General features: G+C 35.4%; 1 protein-coding gene and 1 pseudogene across 1 annotated transcript in view; one reads left to right on the top strand and one right to left on the bottom strand.

Moving 5' to 3' along the window:
• LOC127675443 (zinc finger protein ZPR1-like) overlaps nucleotides 1-1,698 on the top strand; it is a 192,978-nt pseudogene extending 191,280 nt beyond the window's left edge.
• Il1rapl2 (interleukin 1 receptor accessory protein like 2) overlaps nucleotides 1-19,170 on the bottom strand; it is a 690,466-nt gene that overhangs the window by 295,816 nt on the left and 375,480 nt on the right. Inside the window, exon 5 of the mRNA XM_052170310.1 lies at nucleotides 14,381-14,455. Within this exon, the coding sequence (XP_052026270.1) occupies nucleotides 14,381-14,455 (75 nt within the window). The remainder of the gene's footprint in view (nucleotides 1-14,380; nucleotides 14,456-19,170) is intronic.

The following is a 19,170-nucleotide window of genomic DNA, read 5'->3' as shown; positions in this document are numbered from 1 at the left end:
AGACCTGCATTATTCAGTCCAATCAGAAAGTCTTAGGGACTTTTAAGATATTTCAGCATCCAATGATTTTTGTCTTCTCTGGGCTCGTATTTATCGCATTTCAGTTAGTGTACTTTTCCAGCTTTTTCCCAAGGATATGAAACCTACTTTCCTTCTTGTATCAGTCTGTGAGGGCTAAGTATGTAAGAGTTTTTTATTCTAATTCACATTTAGTGAGTCAGAAATTAGTCTCTTGTGAAGCCTTCACACAGAATCAGAATATTAGATTTACAGGAAGAGATATCAGAAAGGGAGACTGATAGTTATGTTTACAATTAAAATATACAACCAGGGAGTTGAAAGAAAAAGGAAATATTAACTAGAAATGAATGCTTGAGCACATGAGGAGAGGTCTGCCAGTGGGGCTGTGCAAGCTGGGGTCCAGGGTCAGCCAAGGGGGGCCTTGTCTGCTGAGTCTGGGTCATCAGCCTTGGGCCTTTCTTTTGGCCCCTCAGCACCAAGGATCAGGAAGAAGAGCGTATCAAATTCTTGTCACTGTGCATGAACTGTTACCAGTTGCAGTGCATGAACTATTTCTGGAATGCCATGATGTGACTTTTGCTTACCAAGCTCACCTTCTTTAGAGAAACAACCAATTGTGAGCTCCTTTTTCTGTGAGCACTGTGGGTGGAACAACACAGACATCCAGCCAGCAGGCAAGATCCTGAAACAGGAAGTGTGCTACCATTAGGGGCCAAGAGGACATGAGCACAGATGATGTGAAGACAGACTCAGATAGTACAAGGACCCCCAGGTAGTATTTTGAAATTCCAGATTTCAACTAGAAAGGAGCTAATGACTCCTGTTATAGGACTGATCAGTCGTGCAATCTCTAGCCTGGAACAGGACCAGCCCACAGGACAGGCAATGGAAGGTGCCATAAAAAATTGATGAGTTCATTGACACAATGAAGGACTTAAAGCAAATGACTTGGTGGTCATGTAGTACAGCTGGACCCCACAGCAGGCTGAGATGCTGGGGCTCCAAGCAGAAGAACCTGAAAAATCACAAGAGACCTTAGAAACAAAGAGCTTCACTTCAACACAAACTTCCAAGAGTGCAATGTTCCAGTTCAAACCAACATGAAGCTTGTCCAAATCTCCACACTTAAAGAGGTTATCATCATGGCCACCAGTTGTGAGACTTGTGGGTATTAGAATAATGAGGTGAAGTCTGGAGAAGCCGTAGAGTTCTTGGGTACCAGGATCATCCTTTACATCACAGTTTCCTCAGACATGACCAGAGACCTCCTCAAGTCTGAGACTTGTAGTGTGGAAATCCCAGAGTTTTGAGTTTGAATTGGGAATGGCTGTCCCTGGGGGCAGGTTCACCACTCTAGAAGAACTGCTGAAAGACATTTGAGAATTGATTACCAAGAACCAATTCACACTGGATGAGAACTTGAACCCTGACCAGTTGGAGAAACTGCAGGGGTTTAGCTAGAAGTTGGATCATATCATTGAGGGCAAGATGAAGGCCCACTTTATCATGAATGATCCAGCAGGAAACAGTTACCTGCAGAATGTGTACGTACCTGAAGATGATCCAGAGATGAAGATAGAGCCATACAAGCACACCTTTGGCCAAAATGAGGACCTCGAGCTCAGCCACAGTGACATGAAGACAGAGGGCTATGACGGAGGCCTGGCCCCAGAGTGACAGCAGTGGGTAGCTTACAGGCTAGCTGCAATGCCACTCACACTGCAGGGTATTTATTACTATTGGAAATCAATGAGTTTCCAAGCCCTTGCCCATGGTGGGGAGGAACAGCAATTGAGCTAGAAATCTAAGCACTCAAGGTAGGCAGTTGGTAATGCAGCTGCAGGCCTAGTGTATTCCTCGATCTTCGTTTGGAAGTTTTAAGTCACTGTGAGAAGAACCTTAGAAATACTGTGTGGTCTTTTACCTGGCATCACCTTTTACCTATCAGCTTTCTGCCCTCCAGTGATGGAGCTTTGAAATCTGGGAATGTGAAATGCAAGATGCAGCTAGTTTTGGGCATATGAAGAACATCTGAGGGGTGCACTGGGCACAGGTGAAGAGGCTTACATTAAAGTGGTGGATTTTAAACAACAATTAAAATAGAAAAAAATCCCAGACAAATGAATGACTATTGTTTTTCAGGTGCTTCGATGGTGTGGAAAAAGTATACGAAAATTGCAAAGAGTCAAAAGAATTAGAAAAAGTTATAGAATAGAATAATTAAAATATGAGTGAGCTAGGATGTTTGCTAGAGTACTAGAAGCAGGTATATTTCACTGGCATAAGAAATGAATATGACATCACTAAACATATGCTCCTTATACAATGTTCAAGCATGTGAATGATGACAGGCAACAAAGGATGGTGCAGTGTACCTTGTTATATTCAAAACACATAGAATATGAAGAAGTTGGTAAGCGAATATGTATATTACTAAGCTTTCCATTCTTTTTTATGTTATTATCATTTTATTTATTTTTATTAGATATTTTATATTAACATTTCCTTGTTTTCCCTCCAAATCCCCACCTATCCCATCTCCCTTCCTCTGCTCACAAACCCACCAACTCCTGCTTCCCTGTCCTGGAATTCCCATACACTGGGGCATTGAGCCTTCACAGGACCAAGGGCCACTCATCTCATTGATGTCCAACAAGGCCATCCTCTGCTAAATATGTGGCCAGAGCCATGGGTCTTTCTATGTGTATGTGCTCTTTGGTTGGTGATTTAGTCCCTGGGAGCTCTGGGGAGTACTGTTTGGTTCATATTGTTGTTCCTCCTATGGGGCTGCATTCATCTCCTTAGGCCAACCCATTCATCTCCTTGGGTCCTTTCTCCAGCTCCCCAATTGGGGACCCTGTGCTCAGTTCAATGGCTGGCTGAGAGTGTCCTCCTCTGTATTTGTCATTCACTAGCAGAGCCTCCCAGGTGACAGCTATATCCAGTTCCTGTCAGCAAGTACTTGTGGGCATCTATAATAGTATCTAGGTTTTGTAACTGTATATGGGGTGTATCCCTATGTGGGATAGTCTCTGGATGGTCTTTCCCTCAGACTCTGTTCCACACTTTGTCTCTGTATCTCTTCCTGTGGGTATTTTGTTCCACCTTCTAAGAAGGAGCAAAGTATCCACACCTTGGTCTTCCTTCTTCTTGAGCTTCATGTGGTCTGTGAATTGTATCTTGGGTATTCCGAGCTTCTGAGTTAATATCCATTTATCAGTGAGTGCATACCGTGTGTGTTCTTTCGTGACTGGGATATCTCACTCAGGATATTTTCTAGTTCCATCCATTTGCCTAAGAATTTCATGAATTCATCATTTTTAATAGCTGAGTAGTATTCCATTGTGTAACTGCACCACATTTTCTGTATCCATTCCTCAGTTGAGGGATATCTGGGTTCTTTCCAGCTTCTGCCTATTATAAATAAGGCTGCTATGAATATAGTGGAACTTGTGTGCTTGTTATATGTTGGAGTGTTTTCTGGGTATATGTTCAGGAGTGGTATAGCTGGGTTCTCAGGTAGTACTATGTCCAGTTTTCTCACGAACTGCCAAACTGATTTCCAGAGTGGTTGTACCAGCTTGCAATCTCACCAACAGTGGAGGAGTACTCCTCTTTCTTCATATCCTCACAAGCATCTGTTGTCCCCTGAGGTTTTGATCTTAGCCATTCTGAATTGTGTGAGGTAGAATCTCAGTGTTGTTTTCATTTGCATTTCCCTGATGCTAAGGATGTTGAACATTTCTTAAGGTCTTTCTCAGCCATTTGGTATTCCTCAGTTGAGAATTCTTTGTTTAGCTCTGTACTCCATTTTAATAGGGTTATTTGGTTTTCTGGAGTCTAACTTCTTGAGTTCTTTGTACATATTGGATATTAGCCCTCTATCAGAGGAAGGATTGGTAAAGATCTTTTCCCAATCTGTTGGTTGCCCTTTTGCCCTATTGACAATGTCCTTTTTCTTACAGAAGCTTTGCAATTTTATAAGGTCCCATTTGTCAATTCTTGATCTTAGAACATAAGCTATTGGTGTTCTATTCACAAAAATTTCCCCTGTGCCCATGTGCATGAGATTCTTCCCCACTTTCTTTTCTATTAGTTTCAGTACATCTGGTTTTATGTGGAGGCCCTTGATCAACTTGGACTTGAGTTTTGTCCAAGGAGATAAGGATGGATTGATTTGCATTCTTCTCCATGATCAAGTAGTCTTCATCCCAGGAATGCAGGGATGGTTCAATATAGGGAAATCCATCAATGTAATCCATTATATAAACAAACTCAAAGAAAAAAACATGATTATTTCATTAGATGCTGAGAAAGCAATTTGACAAAATCCAACATCTTTTCATGATAAAAGTCTTGGAAAGATCAGGAATTCAAGGCCCATACCTAAACATAGTAAAAGCAATATACAGCAAACCAGTAGCCAACATCAAACTAAATGGAAGCAATCCCATAAAATCAGGGACTAGACAAGACTGCCCACTCACTCTCTCCCTACCTATTGAAGTCCTAGCCAGTACAATTAGACAACAAAAGGAGGTCAAAGGTACACAAATTGGAAAGAAGAAGTAAAAGTATCACTATTTGCAGATGATATGATAGTATGCTTAAGTGGCCCCAAAGATTCCAGCAGAGAACTCCTATACCTGATAAACAACTTCAGCAAAGTGTCTGGATATAAAATTAACTCAAACCAATCAGTTGTCTTCTTCTACTCAAAGAATAAACAGGCTGAGAAAACAATTAGGGAAACAACACCCTTCACAATAGTCACAAATAATATAAAATATCTTGGTGTGACTCTAACAAAGCAAATGAAAGATCTGTATGACAAGCACTTCAGGTCTCTGAAGAAAAAATTGAAGAAGGTCTCAGAAGATGGAAAGATCTCCCATGCTCATGGATTGCAAAAAGCAATCTACAAATTCAATGAAATCCCCATCAAAATTCCAACACAGCTCTTCAGAGTGTTAGAAAGAGCAATTTGCAAATTCATATGGAATAACAAAAACCCAGAATAGTGAAAACTATTCTCAACAATAAAAGAACTTCTGGGGGACTCAACATCCCTGACCTCAAGCTGTACTACAGAGCAAATTGTAATAAATACTGCATGGTATTGGTACAGTGACATGCAGGTAGATCAATAGAACAGAATTAAAGACCCAGAAATTAACCCACACACCTATGATCACTTGATCTTTGACAAAGGACCTAAAACAATCCAGTGGAAAAAAGACAGCATTTTCAACAAATGGTGCTGGTTCAAGTGGTGGTTAGCTTACCATTCTTGTTGGGGGAAAATGTGTGGGTCTTACTCTGCTACACTGCAATGTCAACTCCACTAATCATTGGATTAACCTTTCTGTTGCTATTATAAAACCCCATCATGAAGACAACTCATAAATGGAAGGGTCTATTTGGACTTATGTTTCCAGAGGTAAAAAAGAGGATCATGGCAGCAAGCAGCAAACAATGCAGCAAGATCTCAATGGTGAATTATTACACCCTGGATCAAAATCAAAAAGTAGAGAGAGAAAACGCAGAGTGGTGAAGGCTCTGAGCTCTTAAAGCTTGCCTTCTTCTTGCAAGGTCACATCTTCTAAGCCTCCACAAACAGCACTAACAACTTGGAACCCATGTACCTATGAATAATGCTCATTCCAAACATTGCAGTTGTCTATGAATTCTCATTTATTTAATGAGGGAGACCATTCAGAATATTTACTGAGAAACCTTGCAAGTGCTGGTGAAAAAAAAGGGATAATTTATTGCTATCAAAACCTATGAGAATGATAGAAATGAGAGCAGAGGTAGACACTTCAAATTATAAGACTACTCACTCTCTCTTAGATGGAGAGAAAGAGAAAATATTAAGTGACATTTTGAAATAGAGGGGGGAGACTATTGCAGCATTTTACTTTGAATTGTCTTGGGGTATTTTAGTTATTGAATGTAATGTTTGGTTTTTAAAATATTTTTATTATTTTTCAGATTAAAATGTAATATGTGTTGAAAATCCTGAAGAAGAAGAATTAGTCACTTATTCCTTCTGTTTGGAATTAACAGCATTGGCTAGAATTTAAATATTATGAATAGTAGATCACTTATACTAAAATAATCTTGAAAACGACAGCTGAGCAATAAATAATAGAATTATTTATCTGCATATACAGACATAATGAAAGTCAAACAGCATGTTTAACAGAGACAAGAGTTTCATAGAATAATGTAACCATGGTCTTGGCCTTGAAAAATGAAAACTTAACTGACACTCAACTAATTTTGTACATTATAGGTAAGAGCTCCTGTTCTGCAAACTACAATCTATTAGCACCTTACTTTATGTCCTTTAGTTTCCTTTTTAAAGAGTTCTTTATATATCTGAAGGTTGTAAAAGCTGAAATCTCAGGAATCAACATTGAAAGCAAAAATAAATAAGTAAATAAATAAATAAATAAATTAATAATAGATGCATGGAGAATCAGTATGGAAAGTTCACAGGTACAATTTTGTTTGGTAAACAAAATGCTCACTTATGAGAAAAGGTGATTTTAGGTTAATAAGCTACTTCATTGAAAATTAAAGTAGACACGATGAGAATTGAGTACATAATCTTTGTATATTCATACATATATAATGAAAAGGGTAATAATAAGTCTAAACTGACTTATAAGGACCAGGTTAATATTCAGTGATTTGCTAGTGATGCAACTGATCTCACTTGCATATGTTCAGCTAACATGCCTGTGGGCATCATAAGAGCTTTAATCATTGCATGTGCCAATGGTTAGTGGTATGTTATACGCATCCTATTCCACAGAACTATTAATGAAATCAATTAAATGGTGCCTGAAAGTTATTTGAGTTCCTTGAAAAAACACACAAGGTAAATATGAGGTGTTATTAAAATTAACCCTCACCCTTCCATGAGTCTCTTTCCTTCTCGAGTACTTTCACTTTTTCCATAATTGAGATTTTCAAACTTGGCTTTAAATAATTACTCCTTCTCTAGTCTTTGACCCCATCACAAACCATGCTCACACTTTTTGTATATTACTAACTCATCAACAAAATAAGCCTGAAGATATGCTATGGTTGTCATCTCAACAAGTTAAATGTAATTAAACATCATGACTATGAATTGAAAATTATCATTATAGCAATGGGTATACTAAAAAACACATCTGCAACTAATGAAAAAAATTAAACAGTTTGATATAGGCCCTCAGAGGGTCAGAGCTCTTCCTGTTCATGGAAATGAAATGTCTTATAATCATATGCAAATTTTAAATATACATTAGCCTAACTCCCAGGTCACTACTCTATTTAAAAACTTAACCAAAGTATATTTGATGATAATTATTATGCAGATGTGTATTGATGTTTTGATTTACACTTCATTGATTGTTAATTATAGCACCCATCTTTTAATGTATTTATTGGCTTTTTGTATACTTTTGTGGAGAAATATCTATAGCTCTTCGTTTACAAGATGAAAATGGTCTGTGAATAATTACAAAACTTTTCCAAGCTAGGAAGCAGCTTGTAAGTAATAAGGCCAAATTTGCTACATCCAAGTTACCCGTGGTGCCTTTAATGCTCTGCATGTTGTTTATTTAGTTCCATCATACTGGCAGCACTACTTTGCTCTCTCCTTTTTTTTTCAAGAAAATTTTGGACAGAATGTGAGTAACTATCTTTGTAGAAATTTTGTGAGTATCTACAATGATTTGGCATAGTAAAAAAACAGAAAGTTAGGGAGTGAATAACATTTTGGCCTTCCACCTTTGAAATCAAGGCTCAAATTCCTTCTCCAGATGGCAAACTCACCTGACAACTGACTATGAAGCACAAGGTAATATAGGAAAGGTGTGTATAAGGCCGTATTTTAAAATGACCAGAAAGCTCTATTTTAACATATTAATGAAAATCATTTGTACAAGGAGCATAAGTGAGAGGCAAAAATAAAATGTAATAAGCCATGAACTTTCTATCTTTAAAATTAATTCATTTTATGAATATGTGTCCACTGAGGGTAACTATCATTCCCCCAAAGCCTGTTCTGTCTGAATTGACAGCAATATCATCATTAGTAGTTCAATCAGAAATATCATCATTAGTAGTTCAATCTTCTAATCTATGACCTTCAGTGATTAATGGATATTTTTCAAATGTCTGAGAATGAAAAAGAATGATTTTTGCCACATGTAATTTTGTACCATGGACTAGGGAAGAACACTATATAGATACTCCCTTAAAATCTGAATACTGTGTATAATTTTATATCATACAAATGATTTTATTTTATACTGTACTTATATGTTTAGAAACCTGAAGAAAGAGTCTAGCACATTCACATATGTGTCCTTGCAGTTGAGGTAGAGGGTTTCTCTGCATCATTTAGGTAATAACCTTAACTTTATAAATATAGGCATAAAATAACCATTAGAAACATTGTGCTCTCTTATAAATATATTTTTCAGGATATGACCCAGACACATCAAGAGTGGTTTACAGATAACTGGTCCTACTAATATATTTGAAAGAAAAAAAGAAGTTCATGTCTGTAATTCAAACACTCAAGAGGCAAACATCATTATTTCAGGCCTAGTTTGGACTACTAAGTGAGTTCAGGGACACACTGATTTAGATAGTGAGAAATCTGAGAAACATAGGAGTAGAAATATAGCTACTGGAGAAATAGTTGCCTAGCATGTGCAAGGCTCAAGCTTCATCTTCAGCATTGCTTTAATCAACATCATCATCATGATCATGCATATTTTGGTTCTTATCATAATACACATCTTGTAAATATCAAATGATGTCATAGTTTAATGAAATAATGACGTATTGCTTTTCATATCAATAATTATTCTGGCTTCATGATTTAGAAAAATTAGTTGATCTCCCTTGGTTTGCTTATTCTTTGTGAAATTTAGAAAGTTAAGTAATTCTGATAACTTGAAGTGACTTAAGTATGCAATAAATAGATATAACCTTTCAGGTGCTGTGTGTCTGTTCATGTGTATGTGTGCAGATACACTCAAAGTAGATGAAGCCACTTTTGCATGTATATATGGTAGCCAAAAATTAGCTTCAGTTATCTTTAGCACTCTTGACCTTACTTTTTTGAGACAGTGACTTTCAATGAACCTGGATTTTGCAAGTCAGACTAGAACTTCATGACATATGACCGCATTCGTTCCTAATGCCCCAAATTAACACTGGGGTTACAGGTACATGTTATCACACTTGGTATTTATGTGGATGTTATGGATCAAAATTCATGTCCTCCTGATTGTGTGGCAAACACTTTACCACCTGAGAGGCCTTTAACCCAATTTCAATATTTACCACATTGAAGTAAATAGTGGCTAGGTCGTGGTTTTAAAATTTTTGCTTCTATTGACTTTTAATTATTTCTAATAAAGCCAGTGTTTTTGTTTACAGGTTTATGTAAGGATATTGAGTGAACACTTGCAATACATGAGATTATCCCATGAGAACAGTCACCAATTTACTTCAGTTTCAGTCGTTCTCACATTGCATTGAAATTGTGATTATCCACCTGCCTTCCCTATCTGAGAACCTCTAAAAACCCCAAACCTCATTTTATTCATCTCTGCTTCTCCAGAACTTAACACGTTTGACATCTAGTAAGAACAAAATGAATGTACTTAGATAATGAAATTGCTTAAAATACTTATTAAACAGATAATTTCATAATTTGGAGCTCAAATAATCTCTTTAAAAAACGTTTGCCTTCCTGTGTTACATTAAGTTTAACCCTCTGCTTTCTGTTCTTTTCCAATGGTCATAGAAGACCTACTACAATTTTAGAAGCAGATATGTTGAGGAAATTGCTTTGTTATTTGTTTGATTTTGTTATTTCAAAACAGAGTCTCACAACTGTGGCTGTCCTGGAACTCACTCTGAAGACCAGGCTGGTCTCAAACTCAAGGAAATCCACCTGCCTCTGCCTCCCAACTACTGGGATTAAAGGCATGTACAGCAATGCCTGGCTGGAAAATTGATTTCTGATGAAGATTAGCACTGATTTTATATATATACACAGAGACAGATTGATCCAGTAGCACATAGCACTGTCATTAAATATGAAATTAAACAGGCTGTAAAATCAAATAATTCTGGATGAAACTAGAAAAGAAAGAAAAAGAATCTTTTATATCAGGTCAGATCCATCTAAAGAACTATTAGATGTTTGAAAGATCTGAGGTAATTACATTTGCTTTAACTGTTCCAGTTTTCTGAATGCCTTAGACTCTCAGGTCTTCTCTTTGAGTGTTTAACATAGAAAGTAAACTTACCTTTGTTTACTTTCTACATCATTCTCTATGGCTAGCTTTAGGAGTTAGATAGCTTCCAGGAAGTAATATCTCCATCCACGAGGGTACATTTTCAAATTGACCTTCAATCAAAATTAGATGGCTGATCTCAACATTTCAAGTTAAACTTTGTTTATAGCCTTTCAAGTCTCACAGAAGCTTCTACAGTATGCAAAGTATGGATTTGTATTCTATAATAAAATTAGTTTGTAAGGAAGAAGTTATCTAACAAAAATACATTTCAAGTACTGTATATGCCATTACATTTTAATATTTTGTTATTAAAAAGAGCAGTATAAATTATAATGCAATGTTAGTAGTTCTTAGGAAAAATATTAAATGCTCTCTTTTTCATCTGTTGAGGAAATTATTAACATTGGTAAAGTATAGGTTTATTTCTTAAACATAAAGCTAAACTTACTGTCCAAGAAAGAAAATAAACAGAAAGTAGGAAAATATTGGATTTACACACTCTTGGTGTACATTCTTTTTCTATTTATATTTTGAGCATTATCCCCGTCAGGTTCAGCTGCATAAGCTTGTTATACAGGAGCAGCAGTTTCCCTACTATTTTGTTAAGAATGTGTTTATCATCTCAAAGTGTGTGGTTATTCACTTAAGATTAATCTTCTCCAGCATTATAATGTGAATACAATTTAGCAACAACCAAGCTGTCATCACTATGTCAGCAAAAATGTATTTAAATTTCTTCAACCTTGTGGATGACTAATGGATTATGCTATAGCAGAAAGGAAGTTGAGATTTTTATTTTCCTCTAGAGACACAACAGAATATCTTTACTGATACCAAATCTATGTATTAAAAAGTACTTATTTTTACTGAAAAATGTTGCTTATTAAATTACATTTATGAACAGTCAGAACGGAAAACAGACTCCTTACAATTATTCCAAATCATGTTTCTAAAGCTACCTGGAAATTCATGCTCAATATTTCCCATAAAATTTCCTTTTTGTATAATGAGTGTGACCTTTTCTTCTGGGGTGGAGGAAATGGAATTGAAAATGCTGTGGACAACCCAATTCTTCTTCTCTTTAATAGTAGTATATCGCCTAACAAAGTATCCCTATTTAATTGACTACTGTCATTGAGTTGCGTTTCCTGATGACATTTTTTTTTTGTCAGATGTAAAAACAATGCATGTACTAGAACAGCTGGGTTGGATACTTCATTTCCAAGACAGTTTCTTCATTTAATGTCTGATGCCTTGATACTTACTGGATTTTTCCTTCCATATGATTGATGTCACACCCATTTGGCTTGGATGAGTTTCATGTAGAATAGTGGTTTTTACAGTTAATCAGGAGACTGAAAGGAAGCTGTAAATATCTCTCAACCTAGCTTCTAGAATCTCAAAGCACTGTTTATGTCATACTCTATAAGACAAGCTTATCCCTGAGGCCAACCAAGAGCTGGGAGAGTAACAAAACCCACAATCATATGGTATGAGCAGCAGAAACACATGTGTTTATCTTAACCCAACATTGCCTCAAATTTTAAAAGAATGCATTTAGCAGACCCACATTTGATAAAATACTTAGGTATTTTGATTGGTCTGTTGCATTCTTTGGGAACTTCTGAAATTTCTGTTCTATTTTGAGTATGTCTGAATCAGAATATTCTTGAGAATAAACTTTAGAATTTGGTGTAACATTATTTTAGAGGTTTTCATTATTTTTAATGAAATTGAATAATTTGACATTAAAATTTGAAATTCAACAAGGTTTGTCTGAACAAGTATTTCAACATATAGTAAAGTATCTCATCAACACTACCATACTGTATTGAATTTTAAATTTCCTCAGCCATAAATGAAGGCATCCAATAAACCATTATTTTTCTCTATTTCTTTTTTTCCTGCAGTGATATTTTTCAAGTGTTTATCATTATGAGTATGAATTTCCCATTAATATCAGGAGCTGATGTTTACAGTGCTTATAATAGCATCTTTACTATTTGGAAATATGAGGAACTTACAAAATGATCTCTCATTAAAGGAAATGGTGGTAGATAAATAAAAACATTTCAAATTACTGAACATTGCTTGTTGAAATGCAGAAGTTCTAGTGACCAATTTTGTTTTACTTTTAAAACAATATAGTTATTCCAATGTCTCATAGAAACAGCTTTCCTTGGATGAAAAAAATTGGGCAGTTCTCCATCTTTCTGTCAAAAATAATATTTTCAGAATAAAAATTTGGCTTTGTATCTAATATAAATCAGAATGAAATTGATGTAATACTTTTGTGAAGTGGTAATATTGGTGGGTTGTGTTAGTATGTGTTGAAATACTTGTTCAAACTAAGCAAATATATTGTACTTGTTACAAAAAAATCCACAGGAAGCTACACTTGGTGAAATTGAGTAGGATATATCTCTTAAGGGCCTGTTTCCTTATTTTCAGCCGTAATTCTCAAATTTCTCTCTTGAAGTGTATGTATATAATGGCAGAAGAAAAGCAAAGATCTTCCCACAGTCATAAATAAAATTCACTCAAGGTTTTTGGAGTATTTCCATATATTTTGTTTGCTCTGTTAGTATATACATTTTCTTATAAAATAATTTTTCTACTAGAACCCTCAATATATACTACTAATATAAAATGATTAAGTGCCATTATGAAACCCCTGGAAAACCACAGAGCATGTTGTCATGTTTGCACATTAGTTTAAATGGAAAAGTGTAAGTAAAACTAATTGGGTAGAAAGAATGTCAGAGCATCTATATTTTCAATGTCCTTTAATAAAATATAATGATTTCAAAGATAACATGTGGAAAGCTGGAAGAACCATAGTCTGATATTCCCATTCATGGACCAGCTACCACTCCCAGCACAAGTGTACTGTATCTCATCTCTTGGTTAAAACAGACTCAACAGAACTTGAGTACCCATGTTATTAGACAACATTTAAAAATTACATTTTAAAGTAGTAAACAAAATCTTAGGGACATAATTTTCTTTCTCTTCTTTTGAAGATTGAATAAATCTTTCCAAACTCACGTTTGGTTGGAAAAATCATGGGAGTAAAAATTTCCCAAGAAAGTGAATACCGGGATTAATTAATCCTTCCTAGCTGTATAATTGGTAAGTCCCATCATGGTCATAAATTGCCAAAGGTCATGAATTTTCTCAATTTTTCTCTATAAAATAAAATAGAAAAAAATAAAATTTTATTTTATTTTTATAAAATAAAAGTTCTATTTGGTTTTTGTTTTTAATTGAAAAACTTTAGAATATCAAGATTAAACTGACGATAAGAGAAATCTCACAAATGTTAAGTATTATAGTTTAGATTAAAGGCCACATTTTATAAGAGAACCAAAGAGGTCTACTACTGAGCTTTATTCTTATAGTCCTTGAAATTATAAATTATGAGAATTGGAGGAAGCCTACACACACACACACACACACACACACACACACACACACTGAAACATTTATGTTTTTATTTGAGATTGTAAAGAAACAGTACTATTCATGAATCAACTTATTAGTTACCCAGACATCATGTGATTAATAAATATTCAGGTCCTTAAATGGGTCTTAAGTAGCACTGGATTTTTTGTTGGAAATGTTATCAAAATCATTTTAAAGGCTGTTCTGTGCAGTGTCTTTTATGAAGTGCTTAGCCTCCCGAAGTTAATGGTCTCCAGATAAAAATTTTTTGGCTGACATGTAGGAAAATATTTCTGTACCAATCACCAATTGAAGACGACCATGAATCTATCAATCACAGAGTTAAAAAGCTCTGTCGTATAGCACACTTAACTCACAGTGTAACAAATTAGTATTACCATTCCTTGATGCAATACAAACTCATTTCCTTAAACTGCTATTGTACTGAATGCCAGGGTTATAAATGAGCAGAACACAAATTGATTTGCATGTAATAACAGTGACAATAAACCTTTCCTGGTTCGTGCAATTTTCCCCATCTGTTAACAAAGAACAAGTTTAGGATCTATTATTATTCCCAGAAGGAAACTTACCCAGCTGGACATCTATAACACTTGGCTGATTTTCCATGGGGAACAATGGCTTGGGAGGCTTGTCTGTGAGTAAAGCTAGAAGAGAAAATGAAAGAAAGTAATGGAAAAATTGAGACAAATTATAGGGTAAAGAATATTCTACCATGTATGATATTTAATGTTTTTAGACTTGAGGGTGTGTAAACACTTATTAAACAGTGTTTGTACTTGGATACAATATCCGTTTCCCAGGAATTTTAGAGCACCATTAATTCACTTAAATTAGGCTATCTTCATAGCTATATTTTCCAACAAGTAAATGAATGGACTATTTATTTTGGATGTATTTTTATAAGCTTTTATATATTATGAAGTGTAAAATTTTTAAGTAAAATCAGAGAAACATCACATTCTCATATTTGCTCTCTAGCACTAAATAGTCTTAAGGAATTGTAGTGGAGATTTCCAGTAGCAAAAGGCTTCTAAGAGTCCAAGTCATACCCATTCTGTGCCTTAATCTTCTTTGATAAAAGAAAGGACCTATAGATTATTTAATGACAGATTTTTAAAAGTCAACATCTTTTGTTTACCAAGTCAGATGTTTTGGGTTAACAGACGAGGAAGTAAAATATTATTCTCTGCTCTCAATTTATATTCTAGCACAAAATAAAAATGATATTTAATATTTTTAGACTTAACATTAAATAAATAATAAGAGAACAAACCATGTTGTAATCTAATGAAAAGTTGTAGTTGCAGCACTTACACAGTAAGAAATATATACATACATGACTTGGAGAAAAGAGGGGTCAATGCTGGCTAAGAGAGTTAAGGAGGAATTTTTATGAAGGGATATTGATGTCCATGTGAAACTTAAAGAATGAAAAGAAAATGGAAAAGTAGAAAGTAAAGAAAAAATAAAGGAAACATAACAATACAATCCATATCATAATGATAAGAGAGCTCAAGAATGAAGCACATACAAAAGAATGGTCTGATGTGACAGAATTTGATGGATGATACAGAGATCCAATTGCTCATGACAGGAACAATACAAATTGGAAATGATAGTACATAGATAGTGAAGGACGAAATTCTTAAGAATCATAGGAAATCTGCAGACAGATTTGGACATGATGTGGTAGGCTAAAGTGTCATTGGTAATTCTTGGAATAAAACTCAAAGGTATTGAATCTAATGATGATTAACTTGATATGTGGGATATGTGCCTGGGGAGAACACAGGTAGATAAGAAAACACAGTACTATAGTTGAAGCAGGGCAAACAATGAGTGAGACCAGGATGGAGTCTGGAAAATTAAAAAAGAAAAAGAAGAGACAAACCAGAGGTAACTAGAAAAAACAACTAGAGGACATGGAGTACATAAAGATAATGTCATATGTACTGTTGTCATAGAGACAACCTTATTTTACCCTGTTATTCATATCCTGAATTCATTTAAATACTTAACTCATTTATGTCTTGCTTAAGCTGTACAACTGTATTTTACAACTTTAAAATGTTTTTATAGATCTTTATAATACACAAGAGGTTTAGCACTGGGGTAGGTTATAAAAGATAATTGTTAAACCTTCATTAATTGGCTTTTTAGGGAATTCCTGCTGACATTAATGGGGTATATCTCATATGTAAAAATCTAGAAGAGAAAGTGGTATGTTGGTTCAGGATGTGTAACATTACAGAAATACGAAATTGTGTTGATATTCTCAAAAACAATTGTTGATAATCAAAAATATACCAGAAACATATATTCAAATATTCAGACATATTTGAATGGCATAAGCTCCATCTTGCTTTATTACTCAAGATAGAAAATTTTTAGTGAATTAATTGTTTGTATTTTTTAACAAAACTTCATTGATATCCCACAACATATATATTGTTCTTACAAAATTTAATGTTTTTTAAAACCAAACATATTTGTGGATACTTTATACAGACCTAGATGTCTATTATATTATCTTTATAATGTATTCTTTCCAGTCAATTTCAATAATATGATCTTTAATTATTTTTAGTATATAAAGAAAAAAGTTAAATATCTGAATTCGAAATCCAATCACATCAGAGGCTCAGGAAAATATATAAAATATGAATATATATATATATATATATTTATGTATATACATATAGCTTATAACTAAGATGCAGAACTGGTTAACTGAGGAATAGTGGGAGATATGGGAAATGCAAAATGGGTGGCCTGCATAAACATTCAAGTGATATTATACATACTGAGCTGGAATGTATTCAGGAATTCACACACACACACACACACACACATATATATATATATATTTATGTAACAAAATTTAGTAAAAAAGAGGGTATCAATTCTAAGAAAAAATAATGAGTGTTGACTGTTGGGTTTGGAAGAAGAAAAGCAAAAGTAGAATGATGTAATTATGGTATGATCTTAAAAATAAAATAAATCTACTTGGAAAAATATATATATAGTATTTTTATTTTGGTTTTATCAAGACAGGGTTTCTCTGTGTAGCTCTGGCTGTCCTGGAACTCACTCTGTAGACCAGGCTGGCCTTGAATTCAGAAAACTGCCTGCCTCTGCCTCCCAAGTGCTGGGATTAAAGGCGTGAGCCACCACTGCCTGCCTCTACTAAGTTTTAAAAACATGGTTGAAGTGAAGTAAATCACAGACAATTTACATCTCATTTATATGAAAAGTAATTTTTATTTTCTTGTAGAATTATTGCTGTTTTTGCTTATATATTCAAATCATAGACACCAAGGTTCCCTGGAGAGTGTTCTTAAATTTTATTTTCAGATTCACATCAGCAGATTAATTAAATATAATGGAAGAAAGGGAATTGAAGGAATATACTTCGTGTGTAGAAATGACAAGCTTCTCAAATCTCAGAAAGATATGAATCTAGGAACATTGTTGGCTCCTACCCATACCCTCAAAATGTACTCCAGAGATTTTTAGTACAATTTCATAATTAAATATCAACTACTAAAGTCATATTCATTTATATTAAGGATAATTTTATATATCTTATATGTATATGCTCATAATATTCAGATGCCTTAAATTCATTAGCATATGGGAATTGCTGTGTTGTCCTGGAACTATAAAAGAGTCAGTTCAAGTTTTAGTCAATTTAGACACAAAACTCAATGAAGTTTCCAATATTTCATTTATGTGGCCTTATGATCAACATCCTTCATTTGCAGGATGACTAGGAGGACACATATGTTGTAGGCAGGAGATAGATGACATAGCTGGGAACACACACAAAAATTCTAAACTCTTTTTTTTTTTCGATGCAGTAAGCAAGAGGAATTTTATTTAATCCAGTATGTATGTTGGGGTCACCCTCCTCATGGGGAGAGAATGACCATGTACAGCCCTTGCATCGGGCTTTTATACAGTCCTCAGGGCAGCTGCGATTAGGCACAATGTGATTGGCAGAACAGTGTTACCTTTAAACTAATTGGTTGTTAGGGAATGAAGTAGGCAGCCAATGGTCTTGGAGTAACTCTGGGTCTCTTCTAGTTGCAGGGATCCCCCTGTGGTCTGAGGAATATAATATACTCTCCCTTCTGGGAGGAGCAATGTTCCATGACCTTTCCAAAGTTTGTGAGCTGATCCTTTCATTCCTCACTTTTCTTTGTGCATGCTTCAATCCTGAAGCAATAGCTGGTATATAGCTGGTATTCTGATAGCTGATCTTCTGTATCTAGTTCTTTGTATCTCTCCTTTAAGATCAGTAGCTGTACTGTACCTAAGTGTTTCTTAACAATAGTGACCAAGTGGTTTAAAATGTAGGACAAGTGGTTCAAAATGTAGGGGTCAAAAGTCAACTATAGTTAGAGAACAATTAAGGGTCCTAACAAGATAAACAACCCCAGAATGGTCTATATGAGAGCAACAGTCCTCAGCTAATGCAGCACATAGCCCTCCTATTCTGTAGTACTACTTCAGATAAGGAAGTCAGTGATTCTTGAAGGTGAATCATGAAAGCTTTATTTTCTCTATGTCTAAACCAAGATGACTGCCCTCAGACCATCATAATTTTCCCTTTGTAAGATCAGAGCAGAGGTCTTGGTGGCTGCCCTGGACATTTCCAACCCCATCAGAAGGGAGACAGACAGTGAGTGCTGTAACAGCTTTGGTGGGAGGGTACATGGGATGGGGGAAGGAACCAGAATCTAAAGGTACCAATAGGCAGTCATGATCAATATTGAATGATCTTGAGCTTGAACAGATGTAGCCTCTAGAGTCCATAGTAATTAAACTGTGATTCCTAGGCTAATCAAGTGGTTTCATGGCAATCACCCAGCTGAATGATGATTGCTTTAGGAATTCTCACATATATACACATTTCAACCCCAAGCCCATGAGACAAATGAAATAAAATTGCATTTGGAGTCCAACAATTCCCTATAGTACATGTAAACGTAGAACTTCATTTAATTCTAGTATCATGCTCAGGCCTGGGAGTTGCCAGAAGTACTAGTTATGTATGATAATAAACCAGCTTCTGAGCCATTCATCGGAATCTTGACTACAAGCTCAAAGATAAACCTATCAGCACCACAGATGATGGTAACATTTAGAGATTAGCTAAAATACATGCTACTATGGTCAGCACAGCCCATATATTTCCCTTCTCTTTTCTCTTCTCTTCTCTCCTCTCCTCTCCTCTCCTCTCCTCTCCCCTCCCCTCCCCTGTCCCCTCCCCTCCCCTGTCCCCTCTCCTCCCCTCCCCTGTCCTCTCCCCTCCCCTTCCCTCTCCCCTCTCCTCCCATCTCCCCTCCCCTCTCCC

The sequence above is a fragment of the Apodemus sylvaticus genome, chromosome X (genome assembly GCF_947179515.1).
Source record: "Apodemus sylvaticus chromosome X, mApoSyl1.1, whole genome shotgun sequence".
Classification (NCBI taxonomy): domain Eukaryota; kingdom Metazoa; phylum Chordata; class Mammalia; order Rodentia; family Muridae; genus Apodemus; species Apodemus sylvaticus.
This window is presented reverse-complemented; position numbering and strand designations above follow the sequence as displayed.